This window comes from Anguilla anguilla, chromosome 17 (assembly GCF_013347855.1).
Source record: "Anguilla anguilla isolate fAngAng1 chromosome 17, fAngAng1.pri, whole genome shotgun sequence".
Classification (NCBI taxonomy): domain Eukaryota; kingdom Metazoa; phylum Chordata; class Actinopteri; order Anguilliformes; family Anguillidae; genus Anguilla; species Anguilla anguilla.
In genome coordinates this window covers 29,229,019-29,248,091 of record NC_049217.1, presented here as the reverse complement: position 1 = coordinate 29,248,091, position 19,073 = coordinate 29,229,019, and the positions used below count along the sequence as shown (strand labels likewise).

The following is a 19,073-nucleotide window of genomic DNA, read 5'->3' as shown; positions in this document are numbered from 1 at the left end:
ACGGTCCGCGTCACGCGTTGGGTACAAGGAACAGCGCTCTCGGCACGCCTGTTGCCAAACCAGATTATTTTAATCGTTGGTTATGGTAATGATAAATCCGTCTGTGTAATAGGCTACAAGTCGTGTGACCAAAAAATAACTAGTCCGTATGATACCGAACCGATGTTTGTAAAATCATCGGGGAAGAATGTCGGTATCGATAAATGCAAACATTTTGGAAGAATCGTTTAAAAACAGGACTAGTCTAGCGTCCTTAATTGTTTATGCTATTAGTGCTCATTTTTGCGGGATACTATAGCACGTAAAATGAATGTCCGTGCTATCCTTTTTAGTCTTGTTTTAAAACAAGCATTCGTGATATATTTGCTATTTTTAAAGAAAATCAGATGACTTAAGCAACATATTTCAAACCCCAAAATGTTTTCCTATTCAGAATTCTGAACAGCGCAACCATTTCAGAAATATTAGGTAGCCTACCAAGAACAGCCTGTAGATGGTGCATAACTTTCTAAAAAATCAATTTTGATTTAATCACCAATAGCGTCGTGAATGGTTTGCGTGTGTTTCGAACATTGAAAACAGCTGACTACTCCTTTTAAAATTGTATTTTCTATGTCTAAGGTGTGCAGTGGTGATCATGACCTGTAACTGACATACTTGTAGCGAAATCAGTTAGCATAATGGCAGGGTTGCAGTATTGTTAGATTAGATTCAGATCTAGCCGGCCTGAATGCCTATTTGTCATTATATATTATGTTCTAAGGCAATACTTTGGGTTGTTTGAAAGACTTAGAATCTTGTTTGCAGACAGGCCAGGCAGTGGTTCGAAAACACAACTGGTGAATTCACTTTTTGTGCTGCTGGTGCAGGTATAATGCAGGGGCCTGATTGGCCAGGTTCACGCAATCCCTCACACAACGAGGCCGGGACAAGGACACTCGACCACGCTCCCGTAACGGGGCTACATAATCAGGCATGATTTACTAAACATCACCCTGGAGAAACCGGGAGGATGCCAATCTGCAAGTGGTCACAGCATTGGCGTACACATTTATTTAGCTAATCGTGCTAAGGCAGTCTAAATCTAAATTCAATAATAATAATAATAATAATAATAATAATAATAATAATAAACTTTATTTGTATAGCACTTTTCAAAAACAAAGTTACAAAGTGCTTTACACACATAAAAAGAAATAAAATAATACGAGATGTAGACGACAGCTTAAGGGACACATTAAAACAAAGTATATGAATAAATTAACATGAAAATAGGAGCAGCATGAAAGAGGGCCAAACAGAGGAGCAGATACAGATACATGGTTAATAGAATATAGTAAATAACAGGATGTTAAAATATATGAAAATAAGAGCGGTAGAAGTGATGTATTTCCCACGCTTGCATTTAGGGTAACTGAAGCTGGCTTAAAGGGTGCCTATACTGTTCCCTGGAAAACTACGCAGTACTGTCAGCCTAAACTTACCGCCTAATCATCCCCTGATTTAATAGGCTAAAAAAAAAGTTCTCTCCCTCTCCACCTTAGCTAATGTGTGGGGAGCGTTCTGGCGCAAAATGGCTGCCGTGCATCACCCAGGTGGGGGCTACACATTGGTGGTGGTGGGAGAGTTGAGTTCCTACTCATCACTGTAAAGAACTTCGGAAAAGTGCTATATAACGGCAATGATTCATTCATTCATTCATTCATCCTCATTGAACAGCTATACATAATTACGTTACACTATGATCACTTAGCGGAAGCTCTCATTCCGAGCGGTGTAGAGGTGGAGAAACTCAGTGTTAGTCTCAGAAATACAAAAATGGGATATCACCAAAAAGGCCCATTTATAATCAGCAAGTGTAATGCTATCCTAACAACTGACTATTTGTATTGTAACAAAAGAAAACGGCAGAAGCAAATCGAAAGCAAGAAAGAAAGAAAGCGTTAAAAAGAAGGGTCAGGGGAGCCATGGTGCAGTCTATACAGGTGGATCTTCAGTCTGCATCGACAGGTGGGCGGGGATAACAGACAGGAAGTGCTGGCACACATAAAGGGGAGGGGCCAGGCGCCCAGAGGTAGCAGAATGGAAAGGTCTAGTTGGTGTGTAGAGTAACTATGACAGAAGATTCCAAGCAAAGGGACCTCAAAAATTGTTTTTTTTTAAGGAGTGGAATTCAGCTGGACGTGTTCAAGAGCAATCACCAGTCAAATGTCTTCACAGACTGGTTTCGGTAATTGCTGGTCAGTTAACTAAAACACTTCCTGGGTTTTAGTTTCTGAATAGAAGGACTCTTAAGGCTCTCTTCAAATTCACAGTTCACATTACTGAGCCTAAAAAAGCCGTTGAAGCATCAGCACAGCACGGCTGCCGTATTGATCATTGTCCTGTTCTCCGGGTGGATTTGTCCACACTGCCCGTCGATCAGTGGCTGATACCGGAGAAGATGTTGATTGGCAGAGACAGGCCGTTGGTCATGTGTTTGCTAGGCTCCGCCCCCTTCTCCTTGCTCAGGCTCAAACTGGGCTCAGCCATGTGGGTGTTGAGAATGCCCCGAGGATCCCGACAGGGAGATATTTCAATGCTGCAGAGAGGGAATAAAACACATTAGACCTGATTTACAAGGCAATTCACTTTGACCTTTGTAGTGAAATTTTAAAATGGCAGGCCTGTTTACTTCTATAACAGGTATAACAGGTTTTTTTTTTTGTGGTCAACAAAATGAAAACATCAAGTAAACAAAATGAGTGGATTATTATTCTCAGAGGCCATGCAATAAAAACTCTCACAGCAAGGCCAAAGATTACTAATCTGGGGGGAAGCTATGTTTCAGTCTCCAGTTGCATAATCTGGTGGACAGGGCTAGAATTTATATGAAAAGATTGGTTAAATAATCAACATTCATTTTCCTAAGAAAAGTTCTGGTTCTGTAAACAACTCATAGAGGCAAAACAGGATCCTGACAGAATCAGAGGATCTCCCCATAATTTTCACTGAGGACTGCTGCATGATGAAATACTAAGCAAACAGGGAAAAAACAACAAAGAATAAAAGAAACCTTGTTTGTGATTCCAGGATTCATGGTTTGCAAACACAGGGACAACCAGACTGTATTGTGTAAGAAAGTAGTTTCGAAACGGCTGTGCGCCATCAAGGGTGATCACGGTGGATCTCAAGAAACATTGATGCCAATCAAACGAAATACTTTACTGGCCTATCCGCATGCGTGTCCTGGCATATATTCAAAAAAAATATTTAATTTCCATGTTGACATAACGATTGTGTGACTCTTGCTCATAGAATTTTTGCGAACACTTTGTCATGAAACATTTTCATTGGCTGCAGTGCCTTTCCTCAAGCCTTTTGCAGTTCAGTAAAATTCTACCGTGGTGTTCATTTAGAAAGGCTCCTTTGGAGGTTTGTGTTTTTACCTCCGAACATCTTCATATGTCCTGCGAGAGTCTTTGTCCAAACATACAGTGAAGGTTCGGTTTTCCACAGTCTTGATTTTAATGTTGCGGCTCTGGATCACAGACTCCTGTTGACACCACAATGCAGCATCAAGCTCACGGTCAGCTCAATTTGATGTCTATAAATTTTATCAATTTAAAAAAAAAAAGATCGTCGTACATAACATCCTTACCGTGCTTGTTTTTGTTTGAGTTTCCTTGAAACGTAGCGTAAGCTGATCAGGGTCTGGGTCTGAGGAAGTCAGAGAAACACAAATTTGGACAGTGCAGCTATGATTGTTTTTCTCACCGTAGCCGCATCTAAGACCCTGTATTACAGCAAGAGTTTTCAAATCTCGGCATAACAACCTTGGGAATTCTACAGAGGCCTTTCTTGTTACCGAACCAAATTATCAATCATGGGAGTCAGGTGTTAATTGGGCTATAGCCTGTTTTTAAAAATAGGTTTAAAAATAAATAAAAATGAGAGTGGACAGTCTACCCTCCTGGTGCATTTTTTAAATTTTATTTAGACAGGGAGAGTGCAGAGAATTACAGGCCACCTAGCCTGACCAGACTGGGGGGGTTGTTATGTGGGTTGCCCTTCTGTTTTCGGGGCGCTGATATCTATACCCCGACTGAATGATTCACTGGTCAAATAACCGACTGGTTGTTTGACAAACAATATCACACAGGAGCACCAGAAAGCCCAGAAAGTGTGCGCACTTCATTTGCCAAACCGAACGAACCGAAAATAGAACTGAACCCAGACCTGCCGCATACAGTAATTCCTGACGTCGCCCCAAATCTGCAGTCAAATGGCGGCAGTGTAGCACGGTGGGTAAGGCAGTCTGGGTTTACAACCGAGAAAAGGTCACAGGTTCGACTCCTGGGTTAGGACACTGCCGTTGTATGGCATGAGCAAAGCACTTAAACCTGCATTGCTCCAGTACATGTATAAACGGATGCAATGCAAGTCGCTCTGGATGAGAGCGTCTGCTAAACGCCTGTGATGTGATGTTAAACGCGGAGTGCGTAGGAACACCTCGCTGTAGGTCTTACCTTTTGTGTCCTCGGCCGGGACGGCACTGATGAGGATCTCAGTCGTTCGGACGGACTTCCCCTTGTCCACCTGCCTGCCGCTCAGAGACACCTGCGACAGGTGAAGAGCGGGCACGCAACTTAACATCAACTTAAGACCGTCCATCTGAAAGCTGATGGAAAAAAAAAAAAATCTAGTGCTGAGGGAGGTGAAATAATACCTGTGCAAAACCCACGTATGCCTTCCGTATGTGCCTTTGCATCACACCTGGGTCAAACAGGTATTTGTTTTGAATTCAAATACTTTTCTGTGCTCTACTGGTCTTGCCTGGTGTGATTGAACATACCAATATGACCATAAGGCAGGGTTTGCACTTTTTTTCTGAGGGCATGACATTGGTTCTAATACACCAGACAATATCAGTAAAGCGTAGAAAAGTATTTGAATCCAAAACAACTGCGTATTTGACCCAGGTCTGCGTTGCATATTGCCATGCATTGCATTGTATGTTATTTATTCACTGATTATTAACTGGTGTCTGTTTGTGTGTAACATATGGCTGATTAAGGGACAGAAATTGTAAGCCAGATGTTTCTCATTGAAATCCCAGACACCGTAATCTTATTTAACTAGACAAGTTGTATACTGTAAATGAGTAATACATAAACATGTTTTTTTTAGGTGGCTTTATAAACCTGCTCAGTGAAGCAGCAATAAAAAATGTAGGTATATATGCAATCTGAAGTGTTTCTTAAATAGAACTACCTTTTTATATGTTATGGAAACAACTGGGCCACATATTTGAAGGCTTGCCTCTTTCTTCACAGATTCTATTCAAAAGATAAAAGGTGACAAATCAGTGATCAACACCCCCGACTGGCACACATTAACAGCACTGCTTGACATACTGAGAATCAATCAATCAATCAATCAATCAACCAAACAAACAAACAAACAAACAAACAAACAAACATTATTATTTTCTAGGGCCATTTACAAACACATACACAGAACTTCACAATTTTCATAGAGGATTAAAAAAAAGTAATAAAACCCCCGATTTAGATAATTTTTGGAAATCTGGAACATTAGTCCCTGGGAAGCAGTGGGAAGCAAGAAATAATATTTCAACAAACTCAAACGCATCAGAAAATACGGTCTAGCTGAAAGCACAACGGTGCATCGGACAGTAGACTACAGCTTTAAAAAAAGGACTCGGGCGGTGACAGCCACGCCCGTTACCTACCTTTGGCGTTTCTACCTTCCGCGAACTCGACTGCCAGGTGTGAGAGAAACACTTGCTCCAGACTCTTGTTCGGGTTGGAGGAGGAGATCTGTGCGGTTTAAAAAAAAAAAACTTAAAAAAAAAAATCCCATGTTCGGATGAGCGTGTCACATGAACAGCTACGATGTAAACCACTGATCTGTGTTTCAGAGCACACCCCCAGGGGTGGAGTGTGAATGCAGCACCTCAGACCAGGCGTATGGAGGAGGCTGCAGAGTATCACTTCCTGATTCTGACTGCTCAGTTATATGTCCTAGCATATTAAAAAAAAAAAAAAAAAAAACCAGGGGTGGCCAACCCTGGACCCGGAGAGTTGCAGAATCTGCTGCTTTTTTCCTTTTCGCTTCAATTGATCAATTATTAGATCAATTGATGTCGAAATTGTTAACTGATTTTAGCGTTGAAATAAAAATCAGCGCAACCTCCGTGGCTCTCCAGGACCAGGGTTGGTGAACCCTGGTGTAGAGAATCATTCTGAGAAGTCTGCTTGGAGACTCGGGCATTTGCTAACATGCTAACATGCCGCTCAGAATGATGTGGAGCAGCTTGCCAGGTGATGTTGTTGAGCTGTTCCATATTCAGGCGTGACAACATTGCATACTCTCGAGACTAGGCATGTCAAAACTCCACTGCTGGAGGGTCATCACTGCTCATCTGCTCACCTTGACAGAGTAGATGGTGAAGTGGATGGGCTGCCACGCTGTGCGCTTGTAGTAGGAGAGGACATCCAGCAAGAAGGGGTTGGGATCCAATGAGCTTCTGGCGTTTGCCTGTAACAGAGACACAAGGGGTTGTACACCTCCCATGAACCATTCTGGAGATGCGTACCCCTCCACAATGAGACCCTCTCTGCTATATTTACATCCCCATCCACCTCTCTGACAACATAAACTCATCAATCAGCTAATCAACAAATCATCCAGCCACCCAATTAATTAATTATTCAATCAACCTTTTAATCAATATTTATCTTGTATAATATTTTTGTAAAAAAATAGACTGTGGAGATTCACATATTTAACAGATGTAAAAACTTAAAACAAACTAGAAAAAAAACTACTCCATGCGCCTCTAAAAGACGATCAAACTCAATAGACATAATCATCATAAACAGTATTGTTATCAATAATGTTGTTATTAATATACCCCTCTTTCACTGCTGAAGTCTCAATTTAAATATGGTGTCCATAAACAGAAATTCTCTGGAGCATGGCTGTCTTGGTTGGACCAAGATATCATCTGTTACTTTCAACTAAAGTATTCCAAGAATGAACCAGACAGTTCTGTGAAAGGTTCCATACGAAAACAGATCTGATGGCTAACTGATTCTCAAACCGGACCCAGAATGCAGAGAGTCTTTCCGTATCTATGCATCTCCTCATCTTTCTATGTGACAGACTCACCACGGTTAATAGAAGAGAGTTCACACAGACTGTGATACATGGTGAAGTAAAACTCACCATTTAAACACATGGAGCCGCCTTAGTTATGGATTGGCACCAGAGCGTGAACGCATCGGTCTGTCCGAACCCTCTTATATAAACCATGAGATCCAGACGAAAAAAATAAATAAAGGTGATTTCTAAAGTGCTCACTGATTCCACCAGCGTGGGGATCCAATGTGCCAGGCTGTTGATGTTGCACTCGTACCACGGGTCAACCCGTCCCAGGTGAGACGCGAGATCCAGGTAGCTCTGCACCGGTGGAGCACCTTCCTGTGAAAAGATCACACGACAAAATAACTAGGCCGAAAGTTGGCAATGACAAGGACATGAATATTAAAACGAATGTAGAGTTTATTACAGTCCCAGAGGAGGCAGGGTCTGCAGTACACAATTTTTTTTCTTTCTGTTGCACCTCATTATTATGAAGTTCAGGGCTGCCCAACCCTGTTCCTGGAGATCTACTGTCCTGTAGGTTTTCACTTCAACCCTAACACAGCACACCTCACGCAACAGCTAGAGATCTACCATCCTGTAGGTTTTCACTCCAACCCTAACACAGCGCACCTCACTCAACAGTTAGAGATCTACCATCCTGTAGGTTTTCACTCCAACCCTAACACAGCACACCTCACTCAACAGCTAGAGATCTACCATCCTGTAGGTTTTCACTCCAACCACCACAAAGCACACCTCATTCAACATTCTGCTAATTATTAGAATCTGGTGTGCCAAACTAGAGTTGAAATGAAAACCTACAGGACGATAAATCCTGTAAAAAAAGCCAATAATAATGAGTGCAGATTTTTGGTTGTTATACAAATAAAAAAGAACTGTGTAATTATTTTGAGCAATTTTTAATTTCTCTTTCTTTTTTCAACATAGTGAATGCTGTTATGTGCTCTTCCAAGCAACTGTTGTGGGTAACTAGAAGAGCACACCGTAAATCAACAAATCATTTTCATTTTCATTTAATGGTTTTTAACTTGTTTATGCTTAGTCACCTATTCTGGAATACGAGGGAGTGTGCTCACCATTGCAGATGAGGTTGTGGTATGCTGGTCGGTGACTGGAATGTAATATATCTCCAGGTTCACTCTGTTATTGAGAGAAAAAAATCTGGACCCGCCTGCCCTGCACATGAAAACTCACAGTGTGTCAAACGCTCACAACTTTCGGAAGAATTTCAGAACGGGTTTAATTCATTCAACCATTTTTTTTCCCAACATGATCCCTGCACTTCTTGGTAAATTGTATTTGTCCTAATACTCTAGCTTAATCTTCTGCCTAGTTTGGCTTTGCAGATGTTAGACCAGGATAGTGTTCATTGTTCTCAGCTAGAAATAGCTGTACAAAATAAGTAATTGTACCTTACTGAACCCGTGTTCAGCAGTTGTCTACGATCATGAAAATGCACTTCTTGTACGTCGCTTTGGATAAAAGCGTCTGCCAAATGAATGTAATGTAAAAGCTTTAAATATATTCAAAATATATAGGCGATGCCCCTTCCACAGCAAAAAATATATTACCTTATATTGCCTATATACTGTAATACATACTTCAGATACATCTAACTGAAATCCAACTGAACTAATTGGTATATTTTTAATACATTTCACTATATTCAATATCTTTCTCAATACAAATTAATACATTGTAAATTTCAGGTAACAGTATTTATTTGACAAATTAATCAGTGTGATGTCTCCATATACTTCGTGTGTGTAGTTAAATGTAAAAAATATGATAAGAACATTCTTCCATTGTCACAATAAATAATAAAACAAGAATACCAATATATTGTATATTGTTGCATGAGGTATATATGTTGTTGTAGTATATCACACATGCACAGGCATCACATTTCCATTACAGAATCCTTTAATGGTAGTCTGCTATCAGGAAGACTGGTGGGAGTTTTCCTTTCATATACATTTGCAGGTTGAGATGTCTGACAGACATAGATACTGTGGCAATATGCAGTAGACAGCCTGAACGTAGAGTACATTTATCATTAGTAAATTGTTGCTACTAAGCCATGCAACTGCATAAAGCATGTAATACCTGTACATGTACAGTATGTATACATTTTACAGCATATGTACCAAATATATGCAGTGCACTTTTCATCACTGTACACATATATATATATATATAGTTGTTTGTTTCCCCAGAAGGGGTGTGGATATTACAGTATAGCTATGCGTGGGTAGACATGTGGTAAGGGTATATGTTGTACCTGAGGCCATGATAGGCCTTAGCCAGCCTCCCCAGGGCCCGGTCGTCCCCCATCACCACCACACAGGCGGTGTACTGGCACAGAGCGCTCCCGTTCGTGGAGTCGGCCAGGCTGGATGACCTGGCGGGCTTCCTCTTCCTCGTATGAGGCTTCCGGACCAGCCTTGGCTCACCAACGCTGCCGTCGGGGTGCGCCTGGGGCTCCCTCCTCCCCTGCTGCTGCTGCTGCTGCTGCTGCTGCTGCTGCTGCTGCTGCTGCTGCTGCTGCTGCTGCTGCTGCTGCTGCTGCTGCTGCTGCTGCTGCTGCTGGTCCTCCTTGGTCGCCCCCGGCGACGCTTCCGAGGCCTCGTTCTCCAGCAGGTCCCTCTCTATGCCGCTGTCCCTGGAGACTCGGGGGGCCCAGCACGCCTCCGGGGGCCCCTCCGCTGACCTCTGCTGGACCCACTTCTCCACCTGCACCCCTGGCGTGTGGAGAGGTGCGGTGTTGGGGTGGGGGTTGGGGGGGGGGGGGGGGGGGGGGGGGGGGGAGGCGACACAGCATGATGGTTGTTGCATTGCATTTTTTTCGGTCACGTCATTCGTTTGATATTTACAGTGGGTACGGCACTAGTTCCAATCAGCAGCCCTGGCAATAGCAATAGAGTGCGTGCGCAAGCGTATGTGTGCTTCTCTGTGTGCTACAGTGTGTGTGTGTGTGTGTTTGTGTGTGCTTCTGTACACCTGCACATCCGTGTGCATGTGTTTGTTTAAAAGTGTACGCAGGGTTCAAACATATCCCCAGCACGGTCTCCTTGGCTGGTTTCTATACGCCCACTGGTACAGTTGAATATCTGCTTTTCACTAAAATATCTTTTCAAAATATGTTTAAAAAAGTGGACTCACAGGGCTCCTCGTCGTCCTTCTGCCAGAGGTGATACCGAATGTTGGGGGGGGGGAGAGGCGTGTCACACAGAGACGGCTCACCTGGACAGGTGCAGGAGGATCAGCAACAGAATATCAATGGTCCCTCGCTCCTCACATATATATAAAATATATACACTGCACTGGCGTGCGCTTTCCCCATTCACCGCACATGCACTTCAGCATCCTAAGATATTAATACGCTAAGAAAATGCAATCCATTATTGCTATTAATAAACTCTCGGAGGGGAGAGTTGTGTATTGTGTACACAAAATATCCTATGACATTAAGTGAGTTTTCTTTTTTTTTAACTACACATCATGGGGAAAAGTACTGTGCACATGTGTTTGTGGGAGCATGCTGGTGAATTTAATCATCCAAATGGCAACCCTCTTTTTTGGCAGTTACCGTTGGCACAGGCACCTTCGTGTGCGGCAGACATGATCTGGCGGTAAAGTCGCTGCAGCCTGTCTCTGTATCCGCTGGCCTTGTCCCCGCCCCGGTCCCCGGCCCGGTCCCGGTCCCTCGCTTCCTCTGCATTCTGCTCCACGCTTCGCACCACTTCCTGGAAGTAGGGCTCAATGGAGCGGCCCATGCCCTGTCACACGGGAGCGGCAAACAGAGGGAAATCAAACGGCCTGGAGGGCTTGAGACGAGCGCGACCCTCGCCATCGTCCGGCCCGGCAGACGAGCGGACACGTTTGCCGCCGCGTTCGTCTCAGCCTCTGTCTGCTGCCTGAGCACAGAGAGCAGCAGGCTCAGGATGGCATGGCGTCTATGAGCAGTGTCACTCAGAGAAGGGGGGCCCTATATCCTTTATGAGGTCACAATGAACTCTCTGTGACCCCGTGATTTAAAAAAAATAATAATAATAAATAAATAAATCTTTTTACGTTTCGTGTCTGTCCTCAACCCCCACCCCCCCCAATCCACGTGTGGATCCTGACATGGCATGGTATTAGGGCAAGGGGGTTCCGGAATGTTTTCTCTGTTTTTTTCATTTATTTATTTTTCCTTCTCCCTGTGGCACGGCGTGACCTTCACTGACCTTCAGAGCGCGGGCCAGCGCGTTGCCGTGGCAGCAGTTGCCCAGCGCGGCCTGCAGGGTGTGCTGCAGCACCGCGCGCATGTGCGTGACCGAGGGCTGCCAGAACCCTGCCGCCTCCAGGTGACTCTGGACCGCATTTCCCAGGGGGCCAGAGAACACGGCCGCGTCGGCGAACACGAACACCCTGCAGGGGGAGCCAGAGGTCAGAGCACGGCCAGTCAGGTGGAACCCTGCTGGTCCATATGCTGTGGACCTGCGTGGGGACTACAGTCTCCACACAGTGTTCTGTAATAGACTATAATAATCTTTGCGTGAGGCTTCACAAACCACAAAATAGGTGGAGCTATCACGTGCTACCAGTGAACAATCAAAGACCTCGCTTTTGATTGGTTCAAACAAGTCCATGGACAGCATCCTGGCAATACAAGATCCCACCCAACAACAGAGAATAATTGTAAAGAGTACCTGGAGTAGCTTTCTGAACGGAAGAAAACCCAGGGAAATTATTTGTTTGAATGTTCAAAGCGTAGAAATACAGCCCTTCAGACTTCCCCAGATTAACTTGCTTACAGATAATTACTTTGTGGATGAATTATTGAGAAAAATTCTTGCCATTCACTCACATTTCCTGGAATTTACTCCACAGATTCTGTTCGGCGATCACAGTCCTCTGGTACAGAGCACCTTCAACGGAAGCAGATTTACAACAGGTGAGCAAAACTAAACAATCTAATACACCTGTCATACGTCCTCACGGGCCTGTACTGAAAACAGAATCTCAACTCAGTGTGCTAACCGTGTCCTGACCTTATCAGACCTGGGTCAAATACATATTTGTCTGGGATTCAAATACTTTTCTACGCTTTATTGATCTTGTCTGGTGTATTGGAACCAATTAAATACTCTCAGAAAGTGCAAACCCCGCCTTCTGGTGATATTGGCAGGCTCAATTACACCAGGCAAGATCAATAGAGCGCAGAAAAAGTATTTGACCCAGGTCTGAACCTTATCCATTATGAGTTCATTATGAGCACAGAAATTGCCTCAAATGCAGAGAAACACGGAGCACATTAATTAATCCATAAATAAACACACATTCAGTTCCTTTCCCGGACTAGGAATTAAACTCAAAACAAATGTAGATTTCCTGAAGGACTTCCTCAACGCAGAGGAACAATGAAACGCACAAATAAACATTGCCGTACACCTTCCCCGAGCGGAACTATGGATTTTGCACCACAAGTAGTAAGTAGTCCAGGTTTTTTTTGTTGCCATGAAGTCGGAGGAATACAACACGTTTGGAGGGGTGAAAAGGCAGGGCGCAGTACCGGGTTTGGACCTCTCCGTCTGTATGTGCCGGACGCAGGCCAGGCCCACACTGCAGTAGGGATTCGGTAGCTTCAGGAGGCTTTTGCAGGCTGCGTACGCCCTCTCACACAGGTCCGCTGGAAGGTACACCGACTGCAACGTGGAATAAAAAAAAAAAGAATTTAAGAAGTTAAGAAAACAACCTCACAATAGGTGGCACAGGGCGGTGGCAGGGTAATATAATGGGTAAGGAGTTGGTCTTGTAACCAAAAGGTTACATCAAACCTGTAACCTAAAGGTGCGTGTGTGAGTGGTCTGGAATAGGGCGGCAGTATAGTATAATGGGTAAGGATAGTGTAGTATAATGGGTCTTGTAACCTAAAGGTTGCAGGTTCGAATCCCAGGTAAGACACTGCCGTTGTAACCCTTGAGCAAGGTACTTAACCAGCATTGCTTCAGTATATATCCAGCTGTATAAATGGATGCAATGTAAATGCCATGTAAGTTGCTCTGGGTAAGAGCGTCTGCTAAATGCCTGTAATGTAATGTAACAACAATGAACTACTAGTCAACATACAGCATCTGTTAAAAACAATAAGTAAAAATTCAGTTCCATATCACCTTTTTAGAGCCAATTTTTTTTTAATTCACAAAATATATGGCAAGAAATTATTCTCACGGGTTACATGCTTTAAAAAATCTGAATTGATTTTTCTAAAGCATGCCATCTACAAGGATTTTAAATTTAAAAAATCAACTGTGCTCTTGTTGTACAGAGACCAACAACAAGGGGGAACCATCCGCCAGCAGGGCACAAGAGCGCTTTGTGCAGCAGACAGACATCGTCCATGAGTTGACAGATTGGGCAGAAGAGCTTGCCACAACCCACAGGCAGCTGATGTAAAGAAAAGGTAAAGGATCTGATCAAGTAGCAGGACAGTGACATCTGTGATCACAGGCAAGTCCGTGTCTCTGCCCGTTTTATTTGTTTATGATTTATTTGTTTGTTCACAAACTTGTGGGAGTTTAAAAAAGGATTATTAAGCATTGTCTAATAAGGAATGTGATTACAGGCCAAAATCACAGCGCTGGAGGAAGCAGGAACTGACGGCGAATTTCTGAGCAGACGACGATAAGTACGGGTAGTGGAGTTCATAAGCGTCCGAAAAATAAAGCATTCCAAGCGAATGCATGACTTCCTGATAGAGAGCTTCCCGAACATAAAACCCGTGAAAAAAAACCCCACCTGAAAAATGACATAGATGAGCGTCAGGAGCAGCGGTATGGTGCAGGCCTTTTCGCCCGCCGTCTGGATCTGTGACAAGAAGAGAAATATCAGTCATGACAGAGCCACAACAAACATTCATACCACTATTGACCCCCCTGCGGCAGGAGGAGAAACTTCACAACAATAAGACTAATGTTAGAGGTAAGAAGAATGCCAGAAGAAACAAGACCAGGTCAAAACCTAGCATGTGGCTGGACCTAACACACGTGATCCGGCCGACCAATGATGTAACTTCATAACTCGGCCGACCAATGGTGTAACTTCACCACTCACTCAGTCACTCAGTCACAGACATTCGCGTTTGTAGGGCTGGCCCTGCTGTTGCGGTCCAGCCAAAAAAGAGAGAATATTCAAGTTCTGGAGAGCTGCAGTGTCTGCAGGTTTTTGGTGTGTTTTCGCACGTGAATTGTTCATTTAAGATGCCGCTTAAAGTGTCCACATGGACCTCCAGAACTGGTGTTTGACACCTCTGAACTAGGATGTTAGATTGGACAAGGACTGTAAAGTAATATGAAGTTGTAATTGTTCATACTAATATGAATGTAATTGACATTTCTGAGACAGAGATTAGTGCTCTAGTTTGTACATAGCATCAGTTATCAGTTAGTATGCCTTTGCAAATATAAGTATGCCTTTGCGAGTACTGGCGACATACCTTCTCCAGGTCCTGCACTAGTTCGTCCGCCAACTCAGTGGCCTTGGATGGATCTTTCTCCAGATTTTTGTGAAAAGCCCATCTCAGCATCCCTTAAAAAAAGACACCGCAGCCATTTAACAACATCGCAGACACTGTACACACTGAACACCACAGACACTGCACACACTGAACACCACAGACACTGCACACACTGAACACCACAGACACTGCACACACTGAACACCACAGACACTGCACACACTGAACACCACAGACACTGCACATACTGAACACCACAGACACTGCACATACTGAACACCACAGACACTGCACACACTGAACACCACAGACACTGTACACACTGAACACCACAGACACTGCACATACTGAACACCACAGACACTGCACATACTGAACACTGCAGACCCTGTACACACTGAACACCACAGACACTGCACATACTGAGCACCGCAGACACTGCACACACTGAACACCACAGACACTGCACACACTGAACACCGCAGACACTGTACACACTGAACACCACAGACACTGCACATACTGAGCACCGCAGACACTGCACACACTGAACACCACAGACACTGCACACACTGAACACCACAGACACTGCACATACTGAGCACCGCAGACACTGCACACACTGAACACTGCAGACCCTGTACACACTGAACACCACAGACACTGTACACACTCAGCACCGCAGACCCTGTACACACTGAACACCACAGACACTGCACATACTGAGCACCGCAGACACTGCACACACTGAACACTGCAGACCCTGTACACACTGAACACCACAGACACTGTACACACTGAACACCACAGACACTGCACACACTGAACACCACAGACACTGCACACACTGAACACCCCAGACACTGCACATACTGAGCACCGCAGACACTGCACACACTGAGCACCCCAGACACTGCACACACTGAACACCACAGACACTGCACACACTGAACACCACAGACACTGCACACACTGAACACCACAGACACTGCACACACTGAACTCCACAGACACTGCACACACAGCTCCAGCTTTCCACAACACTGAACACTGCAGACACTGAACACCACAGACACTGCACACACTGAACACCTCAGACACTGCACACACTGAACACCGCAAACACTGTACACACTACTTCGGCTTTCCACAACACTAGGGATTCAGGCCTGGTTTTTGTGTAATTTTCCTTTCTGTTTCCACAGTAACGCGTCTTGGTGACAGAGTCTCTGTACAAATTGGTCAATGACACAACGCGCGTGTATCTCTATGGTGTGAGGAGGAGGGGTGATGTCATAATGGGTGTGTACCTTTGCCTTGTAAGGAGATGGGATCTCGGCATTCCAGCTCCTGGAGAAAGGGCAGGGCGCTGTGGTAGATGTCGAGGCTTGCTGGTGGAGATGAATCCTCTTCTGATGGAGACATGGGCTATGGTTATCAGATCTGGCATATCGTCTGCATCATGCGCATAACCACCAGGGTTCCCCCAAACTGGGGTCACCCTTGCCTAAAGCGAGCTGATCCCAGATCAGTGAGATGGGGGTTACCTGTGGGCGCGATGTTTGGAACTAAGCTAGGGCGATGCTTCTTCAAAATGCTGGCCATGTTTCACCAACATGGCGGGCCTTCGCCACCTGTAGACAAGAGTATATATGAGTATCTTGCGAGCAAAAAAAAAAAAAAACATACGCAAACATGCACACAGGACCTTATTTTGTTTTGCCCCGTGCTCTGGGACTGTCCCGTGCCACCATCCTTAATTTTGGAGGGATGAGATCCACCCAACCCTAAGGCTGCTCAATGCCCTTCTGGCTGTCTCTTATGACTCACGGTCCTTGTGGACTCTGAACCACATTCAGCACTCACACCGGATCCTTGAATAGACCCCCTTGTTCATGGCCTTCATAAGCATCACTTTAACTGACTGATAACAACACTGTCAGAATATATACAGAAGGAATTCAGTAATGCTAAATGTATGGCTTGACAGTTTTCTTTGCCAAGGCGACACCTCGTCACCCTCGTCCAAGGATCAAACGGACTGCACCTGTAATGCGATGAAGGTCTTCTTGCCAGCCCAAAACTCAGCAAGAGGGACGTTCAAGGCAGTATCAGGTCTATAGTCCTGGCGCACATACGTATATAAATAGCCACCTCCTGTCTGAATGGACAATAATGGACAATAAATCCATATCCACAAGAGAGAAGACATTCAGGGAAATTATATTTTTCTTGAGCATGCATCAAATCGGTGCTCCAATATCTGTAGGGCTAGACAGGCAAAGACACCCCCTGGGGAAGATGTCCCTCCCCCAATAATTTTCTAGAATCTATTACAGCCAGCCTGAGCGTTGTGCTTGTCCATTAGGGATGGGTTAAACTGAGGTGAGCATAGACACACCACTGAGGTGTTAGCAAGTGGTTAGCAAGACTCTTTCATGTCACTCGCCAGAGCCTGATGTCTCACACGTGCGCACTGTTCTACTCACGCTCCTAACCGCGTGCACTGTCATGTCGGAGTTCCGTTCCCGTTTCTGAGTTTAGCAGCAGATTTTAACGGGAATGACGTCTAATGTCTGGGCAACGGGCCATCTCCCAACCTGTCGCGCGGCATTCCTTCCTCGTTGTGCGGCCTTTTTATTATGATTACGGGAAAAGCTTACTGCGATTAGCCTTCAGCACCTTTCAGTGATTTTTTTTAAAGCGGAGAAAACAAAACAACGCACTTTGAAAGAAAACAACAGTCCTTGATTCTGTAACTGTATTATGGCTCTACATAAAACAGGTAGCTGTTTGAAAGTCTACAGAAAATATGTAACCATTATATATATATATATATATAGTACAAGGATGTGTAATCCAGGTAGTAATGCATTCTTATGTATCTTTATATGTTATCCTCTGTTCTACATATGTAAGTTATAAAACGTGGATAATGTAAACAAAATATTTTTCTTTTTCTTTTTTGAAGACCCCCCTCATCACCGTTGAAGACTCCATGGGCGCACCCCAGTCACTAGTTTGGAAGTCCCTGATATAAACTACGAGACAAAAGGCAAATGTGAATATGAATGCTTATGCTTATGGAGACGGGAAGACAGGAAGAGTTTGCAAAACTATTGCAGAGGGCTGTGAATCCATAACATGACATTCGCCGCCATTGTTTGCTTTAATCCTGGGAGAGGCCGAGAAAGAATGGCCGTTTGCCTTTCTGTCGATTAAATAAATAAATAAATAACAGCTTTCATCAAGTTGAAGAAGAAAGCAAACAATGACATTACTCGGCAAACACGCGGAAAAACAAGTAACAACACCCACATGGCTTGACTTGTGCGTCATTAACAACGACATACATATTTTTTTTAATTTGATTGTTAACTTTTTGTCACCTCCAGTATCAAATGCATTATCCATCTTGCGCGTTTTGCGGTTACACGTGCGTATGCATGTGCATTCATCACATTTGGAAGAAAAAGTTAAATATTTAAATATGTCAACAATGCACAAGATGCGGCCACGTACCAAAACTGAATACAATTTTTACAAAAATATTAGCATTTTTTTAAATTACTAAATACATTAAATCACGTAGATTTTGTATTATTTGACGGTCTGACGTTTATATATATCCGAATTCTTTTCAACAACAGAAATATTCACGTCCAACAAATCACGATAACACTAAAAGCACAGTAACAACGGGAATATTGTTTTCTTTTGTCATTATGTATACACACCGTTAATAAAAATAAAGAACAGGTCGAAGAAGTCCGATGCTCACTACAGCAGCAACAGAATCGGACCATAAATTTTCTTTATACTTACCTTTGTTCCGGGAGCAAGCGAGTCTTTAGTACAGTAACAACTTCCAACCCCGCTTTAGATATCAAGCGTTTCACACCTGTGCAGTCCCGCCCACTTTCAATGCTCTGATTGGACGAGCGGGAAGCAGGAAGCTTTTGAAAAATAGGCTACTGTCGAGGGAATTCCAATGCAGATCGAGTACTGCCATTGTGCTGGGCATATCAAACATTTTAATCTTAAACATCCAAATAGCGGAAACAAAATGTATTTAATGTAAGATACAACCAAAATGGGGCAGTGTGGTGATGAAAAATCTGTATTTTTAGAATGGTCACGGATGATGTATTTTCAATTTGAAGTAGGATGCTATTTCAGGATTAGGAACTCAGTATGTATACCTTAAACAGTGAATCATTGGCTCAACACTGAAGGACTGTTCTTTATGAAGAGTGGTCTACTGAAGGTAAAGGTAAGGTAATATACTCGCATGATGCTGTCCACACACAACACTGAATTATCGTTAATTTTCGTATTTTTCGAATGCGCCGATGCTCCTGTTTCCCAGAGCGAGAACTCCCAAAGCTCATTCTTGCAC

General features: G+C 43.8%; 1 protein-coding gene across 4 annotated transcripts; it reads right to left on the bottom strand.

Annotated features, from left to right (window-relative positions):
• Positions 1 to 1,919: 1,919 nt before the first annotated feature.
• LOC118216225 (phosphoinositide 3-kinase regulatory subunit 6-like) lies at positions 1,920 to 18,571 on the bottom strand. Of its 4 annotated transcripts, none has more exons than XM_035397296.1 (20): positions 18,500 to 18,571; positions 16,222 to 16,308; positions 15,985 to 16,086; positions 14,654 to 14,745; positions 13,957 to 14,025; positions 12,731 to 12,863; positions 12,026 to 12,086; positions 11,403 to 11,586; positions 10,763 to 10,952; positions 10,336 to 10,416; positions 9,455 to 9,914; positions 8,250 to 8,349; positions 7,369 to 7,488; positions 6,436 to 6,543; positions 5,735 to 5,822; positions 5,254 to 5,318; positions 4,509 to 4,599; positions 3,641 to 3,699; positions 3,429 to 3,535; positions 1,920 to 2,581 (listed from the first exon to the last, which is right to left on the bottom strand). In XM_035397296.1, the coding sequence occupies exons 2-20, from the start codon at positions 16,277 to 16,279 to the stop codon at positions 2,422 to 2,424; spliced, it is 2,328 nt and encodes a 775-aa protein (XP_035253187.1). In that variant the 5' UTR covers positions 16,280 to 16,308; positions 18,500 to 18,571; the 3' UTR covers positions 1,920 to 2,421. The 4 variants fall into 4 exon arrangements, with proteins under 4 accessions (XP_035253187.1, XP_035253186.1, XP_035253189.1 ...); XM_035397295.1 differs by having other exon boundaries at positions 18,412 to 18,525; XM_035397298.1 differs by having other exon boundaries at positions 10,778 to 10,952; positions 18,412 to 18,525.
• Positions 18,572 to 19,073: the final 502 nt, after the last annotated feature.

Coding starts and splice junctions, on each gene's coding strand:
- LOC118216225 (XM_035397296.1), bottom strand. CDS start 16,279: ATGGCCAGCATTTTGAAGAAGCATCGCCCTAGCTTAGTTCCAAACATC. Junction 16,087..16,221: donor TCCAAACATCGCGCCCACAG/GTAACCCCCATC, acceptor TGTCTCCATCAG/AAGAGGATTCATCTCCACCA. Junction 6,544..7,368: donor TCCCCACGCTGGTGGAATCA/GTGAGCACTTTA, acceptor TCTCTGTTACAG/GCAAACGCCAGAAGCTCATT.